Source organism: Aphelocoma coerulescens, chromosome 5 (assembly GCF_041296385.1).
Source record: "Aphelocoma coerulescens isolate FSJ_1873_10779 chromosome 5, UR_Acoe_1.0, whole genome shotgun sequence".
Taxonomy (NCBI): Eukaryota; Metazoa; Chordata; class Aves; order Passeriformes; family Corvidae; genus Aphelocoma; species Aphelocoma coerulescens.
In genome coordinates, this window is record NC_091019.1 from 23,077,138 (window position 1) to 23,090,203 (window position 13,066).

The 13,066-nt window shown below is 40.8% G+C and overlaps 1 protein-coding gene across 7 annotated transcripts in view; it reads right to left on the reverse strand.

Annotated features, from left to right (window-relative positions):
- Positions 1-13,066, reverse strand: part of SLC1A2 (solute carrier family 1 member 2) — an 82,055-nt gene that overhangs the window by 16,893 nt on the left and 52,096 nt on the right. For 4 of the 7 annotated variants that reach the window (XR_011151360.1, XM_069017117.1, XM_069017112.1 and 1 more), the window contains 5 exons: positions 10,325-10,464; positions 9,055-9,207; positions 8,191-8,441; positions 4,548-4,707; positions 1,403-1,529 (listed from right to left, as the gene is read on the reverse strand). Coding sequence is in view for 6 of the 7 variants with exons in the window: in XM_069017112.1 (XP_068873213.1) it covers positions 1,403-1,529; positions 4,548-4,707; positions 8,191-8,441; positions 9,055-9,207; positions 10,325-10,464 (831 nt within the window). In the remaining variant the exon portion in view is untranslated. Of the gene's footprint in view, positions 1-1,402; positions 1,530-4,547; positions 4,708-8,190; positions 8,442-8,552; positions 8,734-8,940; positions 9,003-9,054; positions 9,208-10,324; positions 10,465-13,066 lie in introns of those variants that run through there. The other 3 variants (XM_069017115.1, XM_069017116.1, XM_069017114.1) reach the window with 3 other exon arrangements.

Here is a 13,066-nt window from a genome sequence, read left to right on the forward strand (position 1 = left end):
ATTTACAGTGAATTTCTTGAAACTTGAATGATTTCCTGCCATTGCAACACTGACTATTAGAGAGTGTTTATATTGTAGGCAGGATATTATGTCTTGGGTCTACCAAATGGTGCTAAGTGAAGTAAGAGTAAATTCTAGCTCCTGGAGGGTTCTGGGAGTATAGTCACCATCTCTCTATAGAGTGGAGATTGAGTAAATATTGAAAGTTTTGTGAATAAAAACAACTGTGGTTTTATGCAGCAAGATCATCTACAGAAAAGCAGAAGCGTAACAGGAATGCAAAGTCATCGCTTCAAGTTCCTTCTGTTATTCTGCACATTTTCACACTCTTGTTACTGTCTGCATCACTCTTGCCTAACAACGTCCCTCTTAAACACTGGTGGTGCTGACAACCTGCACCTCAGACACCCTGCTCCCTTTCCTATACACTGTGTCCATTGAGCTCTAGAGAAGAGGGCAGCCTTGTAGCTCAAGAAGTCACTTCCAGGGACACCATGCAATCCCAGGCAGCAGTGAGCCGTGATATGTGTGTTGTGTTGGAGTGGCTATTTCTGCTCTCAAAGACCTAGGAAACACAGCAGTACTATGCCAAACATAGCAATGCATTTTTATGTTCTGAAAAACTGGTTCTATGTGAGATGGCCATGCTTGGCACTGCATACAAATAGCTCTGGGGAAGCACTCAGAAGAAACACTTAAAAAAAAAACCAACCCAACCAAAAAGAACCAGAATGATAATCCCCTCTCTGAAGTGTAAACAAGGGCTCAGACTTAACTGGGTAAAGTGACTTCCTTGAAGGCACGTCAGGCCCCATTATTACAAATGGGTATACTTCAAAAACAGGGCAGGTATCTTCCAGTGACCCCATTGCAGCAAGGTTGTAAGACACCTTCAGCAGAAACTACAGGTGAAGGGATTACACATCACTGAAAACTACTGTAATTTTACTTGATGGTTAAGTATTTTTACTAAAGAAGACAGTGAATAAAGTGTTTCTCGAGGCTTTTTTTGTAATTATACCTCCTAGGTAATATCCTGGGATTATGCTAACCTCCCAGGAAGACTGGGATGTTCTTATGCGGGGCATTCTTGCTTGCTTAGGTGTCCTCCTATGAACTTCCATATCCAAATGTGGCTTTTGAAGGCCTTTGCTGGTACACGCATGTGTTGTATTTCAGTACACAAAGAACAGAATCTTCAGAAATGTTTCAAACTGGGTCCTAAGTAATCCTGACCAAATAGAAATAATGCTGCTGTGGTTCTAATATACCTTTCAAGGCTTTAAACAGTCAACTATTTAATTACACTCTTTAACAACAAACTGGCATCATTATATTAAGGTTTTAAGAGGGCTTTTTAAAAATAATTTTTTTGTGCTGTAAGTCAGAACTACAAACTTACCACATGATCATAGTTACTAACTTCATTACAATCTCATTCAGGATGTTGAAGAAATCCACCATCATCTTGGCCTGTTCTCCCATTTTCCCCATAGCAATGCCAAAAGCAATAAAGAATCCTATCAAACCTATTGGGAAAAATTGCAAGACAAAAAGAAGGCTTTTAGGAAGTTTTTGCACCTAGTCAATGTCTTGATACTACCTGCTAATCCAGATTTCACAGAAGCACAGAATCACAGTTTAGGTAAATTTGGAAGGGACCACAGTGGGTCATCTTGTCCAACCTCCCTGCTCAAGCAGGGCCATCCTAGAGCACATGGCACAGGATTTCAGAACTATAGGGTATTACAAATGTCTTGGGACTTTTTAATTTGTACTCATGCTGAACTACCATGATCAAATTCAGAACAACTTTGATTCTTCAATGTTTTACTAAATTCCAATTTCACAGCCCAACTACGGTTTTGTTGGGTTTTTTCCCTGAATTTATCTGATAATCAAAAAATACATGGACAATAATCTTCTCAGTGCCATGCAGCTATTAGAAACCTCATGAGCTCTGGTAAATGGGAAAGGTAACACAGTGCTGCACCATAACTCTCTTGTTAAAACAGTTGCTAGAAACCAAGAGGAATTTTCTCAGGCTTTACAAAAGTGCCTTGACAGATTCAACCTACAGACCAATCAGTCCTGGAGTGCCAGGAAAGGCAAAAGTAGCCTAGAACTTTTGCAGGCGAGGAGTATTCCTCTTAAATGCAGAAGGTAGAAGTAAATGAAGAAGGTGGGAGGAGAAGGTGGGTATTGCACTTTGATCACAGAACTGCCAATAAGCAGATTAACCTCACTGAAAAGGCTATCAGTGGATACAAAATCGTAGCATTCAATCTGGGTAACATTTGGCTCCTAAATGTAAATGCTGAGGTGTGATTATCTGTAGTATTGGACTATCAGTGTGAAAAAACAACTGATGCATCTGTCATGGATTACTTTGGAGCTGTTTCTTCAATGCTAACCTTTTCCATCCAGCAATTTTCAGTGTCCAGAGTTGGATTATTAAGTGATACTGACAGATGGTTTGAATCTTCAGTGATCCTTTGAGGCTAAATTTTCAGTCATGATATGAGTCCAGTATTTAACAAATGTGTAAACTCATCTGGGAAATTCCTATGGAAAAACTTACTGGGACACAAAAGCATTCAAAGATAAGGGAATCTGAGCTGCCAGTACCCTGGGAAAAGACAGGCTGTCCCGTATCTTCACACTGGGTTTAGCAACCAGATTTTTTTTTCTTCTTTTTTTTAATCTAATTTCCTGGATACAAAGTCATTCTTTAGCACCAAGCTATCTTTGTTGAGTCAGTTGAATAGGGAAGTGAAGCATATGTTTGTGTGCTGCAGAGCGTAGAGAAATGATGAAAAGCTTTTCAAAGACCAAGTTACTTCCTGGAATTCAGAATCTGCATTAGAAAATGTTAATAGGTAGTTTTGTTCATTAATTCCAAATGAGCTGTTATGTTAGTCATGAGAGTCAGATTGGTTCCTATTTGCAGGAATTTGCCTGGCTTGTACAGCTTTTTCAAACTGGATGGCAATTCCCACAATATTTTTACTTCTTCATTCCAAATCAAACCATACCAAACCAACCCAAAAGACTCTACATTTGAGAATCATTTGTCAAAACACCACACCAAATTTCCCAGCTTAACTGTGTATTTTTTTTCTGCAGGAATTGTACTCAGCCTCCTAGATCTTTTCTTATCCATGATAGAGCCTGCACAAAATAAGCCCAGCACTAAATGTAATGCATCTCTCACATCAGAACAATAGTTTCATTTTAATGTATAAGCAGAATTCCAGGAGAGAAAAAAGCAGGTGAGGGTAACAGCACTGGCACTGAGCTGCTGCCTCATTCATGGTGCAAAATGCCAACTTGCAACTCTGAAAGTGCCTTCTCTGCCCACAGATGCTGAATGGAATGAGAGCCATGAAGGCAGCCAGGATACAGGGCTCTTGTAGAGCAGGCTGCTTCACAGAAAAACAAGATCACCTTATAGACGCTATCATCTCTGCTATATCTAAGCAAAGCAGCTGCCCAACTCGCCAACACCTCAGGAAGGTCTGCAGACACAGCAGCCACTGTGTCAGCAGGAGCTGTTCAGCAGCTGTAAGAGGCCATTTGCCCTTCAAAGGTTATGGCCTAGTGGTGAGAGAAAGCAGGGGATTAGGCAGCCCAACATACTGTCCCTCTGAGGACAACACCTATAGACAGAGAGGTGTCAGCCTCAGCCTTGTGGACATGCTGTCACAGAGCATCTTTGAGCGTAGGTGTGAGGCTACAAATTGAGAGCTGATCTGTGACTGACTTCACCCACACGCAGAAAGCAAGGAGTTGAAGAAGGAGCACTCCTCTCTGGGCTGACAAAACAGGGATTCTAGACACAGAAGAGAAAATAGAAGTCGTGTGTAAGCTGTTTGTTTCTCATGTGCCCCCACCCCAGACTGAATAGTTGCTTCAGGAAAGGGTGGGAGATAGGCAAAGTTTTCCTACCACCTCCACTTGCTGGCTTGCCCAGACAAGATGGCATGATGGCATTTGCAGCTGGTAAAGGTCAGCAGCCAAGATGAAAGGAGGAGGGAGCTGTGACTCAGAAATGTGTCAAGTCTTTCTGGGATTTTTCTTGGGTGGTGTGGTTCACACTCCACCTCTCACTTCAAGCTCTGCCTCAAGCCAAATTAGTTCAGCACACCCGAGACACCTACTGGAAACAACTTAGCTCAGATCCATCAGGGGGTGTGTGAAACACTGGCTCTTGAAGCTCTCCCCCATACTGTTTTGCCAATACGCATTAGTATTAGCCTAGGTCAGCTTCTTCTAGGATGAAAGGGTATTTTTGGTACCTCCTGCATGTTTTGCCACTGTACTCCAATTCATAACCACAAAGCTGCCAATCCAGAGCAATTCACTTGCTGGTTTCTGTGGTATCTCAGAGACCAATGGACACCCAGTAGGTGATAACATTTGGCGATTATCTGGAGAGACTAAACGTGCACTGAAGAGCAGATTGGACAACACTGACTACCTAGCCACAGCAAAAAGCTGTGACATACATATGAGGTACGTGTTTGACAGGCAGAAAATTCTCTTACCCAGGACATTCATGCCATCCTTAAATTCAAGTCCTTTCTTAATGACCATCTGGGCTTCAGGTGGTGCCGTCTCATTCACCATAGCAATAGCAGAATCAGTGACATTAGGTGGCTCTTCAACAGGTAGTGGCACCAGCACTTTCTTGGTGACAGTTTGTATCTGAAGGCAATAAAAAGGGAGGATGAGAATGGAAACAAGACTGAATGCAATCCATATGGTAGATAAGGAAATAATAATAAAAACAGTCTTCACTTGAAATTCCAGGGAGCTATATTTTTGAAGGATTAGATATGCATTCCACAGCCTCTTACCCTTCTTCCAAAACTAAGTTTATTTTTCAACAGTTCTAAGTGCTACAAAGTCCTGGGGGTCTTCCTCATTACTCTATTGTGAAAAGTATGGTAAATGCATGTTTTTATCACTACAATGAAACATTTTACAGATAGTTAGTTCTTTTGGCCAGGCAGTTCACCAAGGGTGCTTCCCAGACTGTGTGTTACAGGTTAATACCATTTGTTTAGCACCAAAAGGCAAGTGCCTTTAAGATCAGTCATGGCAGCAACTCTGCAGTAAGGCTTGTAATTCAGGACAGTCTGTCCAACTCAAGTCATCCCAGTTTGATGGTTAACTTGAATCAAAAATTTAGGACATTTCCAACACTTCTCTTACACCTTTTGAGCTCTTGACTGCAATAGCTCAAAATGGAATGTACACAGTCCTCTGAGGTCTCTAATTAAAAGATTGTGAGTGATAGGTAACAGAAAAATTACCAATGCTGCCAGATACAAATCTGACCACCTCAAAAAAAAAAAAAAAAAAGAAGGTATCAGCTTTTGAATGCATTTGGACCCCTCCTGGCACATGAAAGGCAGGGTAAAGGGAAAGCTGGGAAGGAGTGGTAGGAGGAGAAGTGAGCTTGAGTTTACAGCTAGGAAAAAAGGGAGGAAGGAGTGGAAAAGGAGAGATCTGTGATCTCCCTAAAAGCAACAGCTTTTAGAAGGGATGTTTTCCTCCCACTTCACACCTTGACCCTTTTTCCACCTCTTCATGGTCCTGGGACAGGGAAAACAGTTTGGAAGCTATGACTGGCCTGACATGTTTTCCCACCTGCTCCCTACTTCCCTTGCTCCTACAAACACCTTTTAGCAAGGTAACAGAAACTGTGCATTAGCTTTTCAAAGAACATTTGCAGCTCTTTCCTGTTGACGTGGACATTGTAGTACTATAGATGATGATCCATATTTGATTCATATGATTTAAAGCCTTATGGTTTTAAAATACCTTACATTTCTCTTTCTAAAACCTGCTGCCTAAATCTGGAGAGGAGGATATAGACAGAAAACCTACATAGCTTTGCATGAGAAACTCTTCAGTTGTCCTGAAACCATCTAACATTCTTGCATGCCTACTTTTTTTCAGAGTTAAATTTTATCTGAGGGATGCTGTCAACACAATTTTTTATGTGAGGTATTCAGAATGTAAGCACTGAGTAATGGAAATTAAACTTAAAACATGAGACTCTTCACACTCACAAATTCCACTACAGTCACTTAAGTCAAAGGTCCTCAGAAGTCCTTTGCACAAGGCCACAGTCTCTAAAAATGCTGAGTATGACATAAAGCTTAGATTCTGACACATCTGAGACTAGAAAACTGTTTAAATGATATAGTCATATTTACAGATAGTCCCATGGTTTTTCATGGCACATAAAATCTTCTGTCTGCGGGAATAGCAATTTTCATGATAAATTTAAACTTTCTTGTGGACCATGCTAAACTTCAGGAAAGACTGAAATCTCATGATGGCTTACAGTCTGGTTTGCAAATGAACAGTTCCAAAGCTGCTCATGAATCTCCTCATTGTGTTTTGCCTGGTGGCAATGGAAGGCACAGAGAACTCCCCTCACACTGTACAGCACCATTGCTGTGCACCTTTCAGAACCACTCTTTGCAGCATTACTGCAAAGCGTTTCTTCCTCCTAAGGCTACCTGGAAACTCTGAGTGTCTATGGAGAGAGACGGTATAAATGTAGGAAAGAAAATATATGCTGACACCATTAAAGAAGGTAATTTTCCTCCTAAAGAGAGAGAAAAGTAAAGCCCAGCTCCTTACAGAGGAGTTAAGGGCTAACAGAAGCACAAGTTCCATCTAGTCACACTTCACAAATGAAATGTGGCTTTGTGGCAAAGGTTTTCACTAGAAATTAGTCTGGAATCTGCTAAAGTCAAACACTGAATCCAAAAAGCTCAGATTTTTTTTTCTTTAACTACACTTCAAAACAATCGGTGAAATTTGTGATCCATAACTAGTGAAGAAACCTGAACAATTCAGTAACATTGAAAAAATAAGATTAATGTTATAAAAAATCCTATCTGACCCAGGTAGCTTAATTATTATTTTTTCTGGTTTTTGCCCCTTCGTCAAAATAATTGACCATTTTCAATTGACCAGAAACTGAATTTTCCTCTCTTCCACAGTTCAAATGAGGGAGAGGATGGAAAAACATAAGCACCCTGCTTTCCTTCACTCAGTTTTGCAAAAATACATTTTACATTACATGTGATATTTAGCCACCAACAGTTTGACCACATGACTGACATTCCCATAATGATTTGGAAATATCGAGACTGTTCTCTTTCTAAATCCCAAAGGATTATGTGTTTTTATGTGGAAGTCCATGTAAGAAATGAAGCAATCCAAGGGCTTTTGGCAGTTTAGGTTACCCTCCATTCTTCCACTCTCCCATGGCCTCTACTCCCTTCCCCCTCTTCTCTTTACTTTATTCTTTGGCCATAACCACAGCACAAGCTATCATGCCATTTCACACAGGAACACTTAAGAACAAGTTTGGCAACAAATCCTGTTACATCAAAAAACAGCCCCAGAAAAAACTGTTTGCATTACTTTCAAACAATTCAGTTGGAGGAAAAAGCAGCTTAGAAATCTGCTTAAGTAGAAAATAGGAAACGTATGTTTTTCATTTATTTTACCTCTTAAAGTCAAGGTGTTTTGATTAAGCACTGGTGAAAAGCTTTCAGACAAAATGATCTCCCTACAGAGCAAGCAGCACATTGTGCAAGCATCCTTCCTTCCCAGCATGCTCCAAAACTGGTGAAATGGAGCCACCTGTAGGTGGGTCAGCCCTTTGGATCTATTTTCCCCACTGGAAATTTTCATCTATTTTCTATTTTCATCTGGACTATAACACAGCAATAGAGGTTATGAGAGGTTGGGATTTGGGGTACATTTTTGGCAACGAGCTGGAATGAAGGTCATCCATATATTCCAAACAGGGCATTGCAGAACCATCATCTCTGTAACTAACAGCCAAGTTAAAATTCAACCTGGGTGAAAGACCAAGCCAGCATTCATGACCATAGATAATGTATGAAAAGCATGGAGAAAATTAAAGTTTACTTCATAACAAAATAAACTTTTTAAAAAAAAATAATTTAAATAATAACTACAGGATAAACCAAGGCAGCTATAAATAATGTTCTTTCATTTACTTGCTCAAGACTTTAGACCTGTATTCCTCTTTATATCATTTCTCTGATTAACCTAAACAATGACATTAACTCTGCAGACAACCCTGGCAAGTAAAAGATGTAAAGAATATTACTAAGGAGTAGAAGGACTTACCTGCTGAAAGCATGCTTGAACCAGATTTTCAGGGAACAAGTTTCGGATCAAATCCAAGAAGGCATCCAGACTAGATACTTCGTCATTCTTCTTCCCTTGACCAAGCTGTTTCTTGAGTTTCGGATTCCCCGGATGGATGGCTAAAACCAGAATCACACCCAGCACAGCAGCAATAATAGTGGTGGACATGTAGTAGACCATGGCTCTTGTCCCCAGGCGGCCACTTGCTTTAGCATCTAATCCAGACAGTCCTGCAGGTGTTTAAGAAAAAGCTAACATTGACACTCAATACCCAATTCAATAATTATAAAATAAAATCCTTTGTAATTTTCAAAGTTTAATGACTTCCTGTGGGTGCCTACTTTCATCCCTTGGATGTTCTCACCATTGGACAGGTTACTGATGCTTCTCCCTCCAGTTGTGTGCAGTGTGTACTGCTAATAATTTAAAGAGAAGCATTTAAAACTCCATCTAATTGAAACACTGGAAAATAGAGAAGATCTCTACCATCTTTTGCCCTTGACTTCTGCAAACTGGTCATGGTCTGGCTGACACCACGCCTTCAAGAAGGCTAGGCTCACTAATGTCACGCCATTTTATTTGTAAGGTCCCATCCAGAAATTAAATCAAATAGCACATTAAGAAATTACTGACAGTAGCATGTGCACATATGTTTGCAAATAAATTCACTGGACAATATACATAATAAAGCCAACCAAGTCATTCAGGAATTAACTCTGAAATACACACTGCAACTGCAAAATGCTGACAGGATCACACCATTATTCCTCCTACATCACAAAATGCAAACCAGGTGATATCTGTAGAAAGCATCTTAAAGTATTTATGGCTAATGGATCTTACCTGTGATTAAACTGGAGATAATTAAAGGGAGGATCAGCATTTTTAGCATCCGCATAAGTATATCTCCCGGGAAGGCTATTAACATGATGATGTCAGGGTCAATAGGTGTTGCTAGCCGAAGAAGACCCCCACACACTGCACCCAGGATAACACCTGGAAGAAGAATAAAAAAGAGGAGCAGGTGGGTACTGGGAGGAACTGCCTGATGTGAAACACCCCACCTATCTTTGAAGAAAACTGGATTCTTATGGCTCATGTATTATTCCTTTTTTTGATGCTCTGCATTCTTCTCCTTGTGCTGATGTTCTCAAATCACAAACAAACCCTTCATCATTTATGTGGATTTCTAAAGTGATAAAACTTAAACCTCCCTCTCAGGATTGAGGCTGTTAAAGCACAGATTAGGGGAAAAAAGGCCATGTCTACTTTCATAACATGATCTTTTTGGACAGGTTATTTTATTTTACATCCAGGATGCCTTTTTTTTCCTGATGAGAAGCCCAAGATCTGCAGCATCTGTGACTATGAAGCATCTCTTTGATACAATGAAAAATGTATGTGTATTTAAAACTTTTTCCTTGGACAGCATCAGGTACACCATTAAAAGACGATTCAAGGCGAACACTGCAGCAGTATGGGGTTTTGCAGGCTGAAAATATGGACATGAAATTTGCAGCTCAAGACCAGTTGCAGCTGGTTTTTCAAACAGTAACAAGAGTATGTCTACAAATTTACTGCATATGGCTGTTGGGCTTTCAGTGAAAAAGAAACAGGCAAAGAGCCCGTGAACCACAATAAAATGTCAAACTGTTCCGTATTTGGAAGTTGCTAAAGCCAGAGGCAATATTCAGGATGAGATCATGGAGCGCTGGCTTACAGCTACAGAGAGGGAAGAGAAACCTTAAAACCAGTGAAGTGTAAACTGAGAGATAAAAGAAAAATTTGAGAAGTTTTTTTTCTGTTTTCAAATCAGTGAGAGAAAAAAGGTGTAGCACATTCAGTTCTACTGAATGACACCGACCTGACTGGCCTTGGGGTTTAAATCACACTCCCTTCCAAACCAGACACAGAATGTGCCTCAGTGGTATGGATTTGCTCTGCGTTGCATCAGGAGAACCTTTCTCACCTGAACTACACAAGCAGTGCCCATGGGCATCCTATTTACTCTCTGGCTGTTCAGCTGGAACAGCTGAAGACCACAGAGGCTGTGGTGCCACAGGAAACAAATGCAGATACACACAGAGTGTCCAGAGCAGCAGATGTAGCTTACCAAAGACAGTAAGAGTCAGGAGCAGATTCCTGTGGAGGGACTGGCAGAACTGCACACATATGTTCCTGGATCTGTGCTCCACTGGATTTAAATGACTTTCATGCATCCGGACTTCTACTTGCTTAGGCATATTGTTGGCACTAGAATAAAAAGTGAAAAATCAAGTAGAAGTTATAGCACAAGATGCCAAAAGGGAAAGTCTGGATTACTCCCATCATATATAACTGGGGAATCTGACGCATATTCCACCACCTCCCACATTTCATAAACACTGCATATTTACTGCTCCAAAGAAGTCTCTGAAATGGCAATGGTGTGTCCTTCTGAAGGTGTAGCCTACGCAGTATTTTTTGTGGTTATTTCTCAAATGGTAGATATACAATCAGAATTAATTCACTGGACTTAGCATCCCAAATGTTTCATGGACTAAGGTACTGGTGTGGAGATAGAAAACTCAGCTCCTCTAAAGACCATGGTTGTTTACTTAAGCAGGAGAGACAGCTGAAGAACAAAGTTTCTATTAGCAGGAAAATGTAGATTTTAATATCTTATTTAATTCCAACTGAGGATAATAGTTTAAAAATTAGGATTTATTTGCAAAACAAAGCATTCAAGAACATTTTGCTTAATCTTTTGAAAATGTTAATTTCAACATTAACATTTTATTGTAATATAATCAGAATGTTGAAGTCAAGAGAATACTTTTAACTTGGATGTAATGAGACTTGAACAACTGCCACTGAAAATTGGTCAGAAAACTATGCATTTCCCAAGAAAACCTTTGGTTTCATTGAATTGGCAGTGGTTAGAGGAAAAAGTTTTTTTACTAACTCTGGTTTATATTTGAGGAAGTATGTAGTGGGTTGATGCTGGCTGGATGCCAGGCACCCACCAAAGCTGCTCGCTCACTCCCCTCTGCAGCTGCACAAGGGAGAGAAAATTTAACAAGGGGCTCATGGGTTGAGATATGGACCAGGAAAGATCGTTCATCAAATACCATCATGGGCAAAACAAGCTCAGCTTGGGGATATGAACTGAATTTATTACTAATAAAATCAGAACAGGATAATAAGAAGTAAAAGTAAGTCCTTAGGAACACTTTCCTGCCACCCCTCCCTCCTACCCCAGTGGTGCAAGGAGACAGGAAATGAGGGTTATGGTCAGTTTGTCACCCTAAGTTTCTCCCTCTGCCCAGGGAGAAGAGTCCTTCCCCTGCTGCACCGTGGGGTCCCTCCCGTGGGAGACAGTTCTCTGCGAACTTGTCCAGTGTGGCTCCATGCCACGAGCTGCAGTCCAGCCAGAGCTGCTGCAGCGTGAGTCGCTCCCACAGGCAGACAGTCCTCCTCAAACTGCTGCAGTGTGGGTCACTCTTCCATGGTGTGCAGTCCTTCAAGGACAGGCTGCCTCAAAATGGGTACACGGCCCCTCTCTCCACAGGTCTCCCACGGGCTCACAGCCTCCTCTCAAGCATCCACCTGCTCTGGCATGGGGGTCCTCCATGGGCTGCAAGTGGATCTCTGCATCCCTGTGGATCCCCATGGCTGCAGGGCCACAGCAGCTTCACCATGGTCATCACCACTGGCTGCAGAGGAATCTCAGCTCCAGTGGCTGGAGCACCTCCTCCCCTCCTTTTCCACTGACCTTGGTGTCAGCAGAGCTGTTCTCACCCCACTCTTCTCTGGCCATAATTACATCTGAGCAGTAAGTTTTTTTCTTCTTTCTTAAATCTGTTATCACAGAGGCATCACCACCATTCCTGACTGTCCCAGCCTTGGCCAGTGGTACATCCATCTTTGGAGCTGCCAGGGATTGGCTCTGCTGGACATGAGGAAGCTTCTGGCAGCTTCTCACAGAAGCCACCCCTATGGCTCCCCTGCTACCAAAAGCAGGCCATGCAAACCCAAAACAAAGTGATACATACATGAGTGCAGGACTGCAAAAGTCATGCCTCTAACTTTCTCAACACCTGAGAAACTGGTAGCAATAGACTTCCTTTTTATATACAAAATATTAAAATGTATTGGAAAAAAATACTAAAAATACTACTATGAATCAGACATTTCCCCTAAAAGTTAAGGCTGTCTATTTAAATATGAAAAATAGGTAAAGAACAAAATTTCAATTATCAAGTAAACTAAACTTTTTGAGATCTGGTCTTATGCCAGATTGGGACAAGATTTTAGAAAATTTTCCTCTACAACAGAAGACTGAGGTTTACAGACCTCAAACAGGTCTGAAAAGATATATAAAGTTTCAGTGTTCTCAGTACTGAGCCATTTCCAACGAATCAAAACTTTTTTTTAATAATGTACAGCTTGTGTCTTTGCAAAGTTTCTCAACAAAAAGTTATTAGACTTGTAATAAGAATCCAGTCATTTTGATGCAAATATTTCTACAATTTTCCCTTTCAAATTAAAATTGCATTTCTTTCTAATACACTTGAAGGTTAAAAAAATAGCACCATTTGAAAATGCATTAGAGAATATTCTTTCTTCTTTTAAGGGGAAAACCCCTCCAAGTGTTGTAATTTTTATTCTGCAATTTAAAAAATATTTCGCAGCGGTGGTCACAACAAAATGTGCTGCTGGTGGTGAAATAACAAAGAATACCAGTGCACATTCTGACAGCTCAAATGTGAGGCTTGCCTACTTCTTGAAGACTTACCAATGCAAGTATCAGAGATGTATAAGGATTAGCCAGGAGAGAATGTGAGTGACTTGAGGAATTACAAGAAAGATGAGA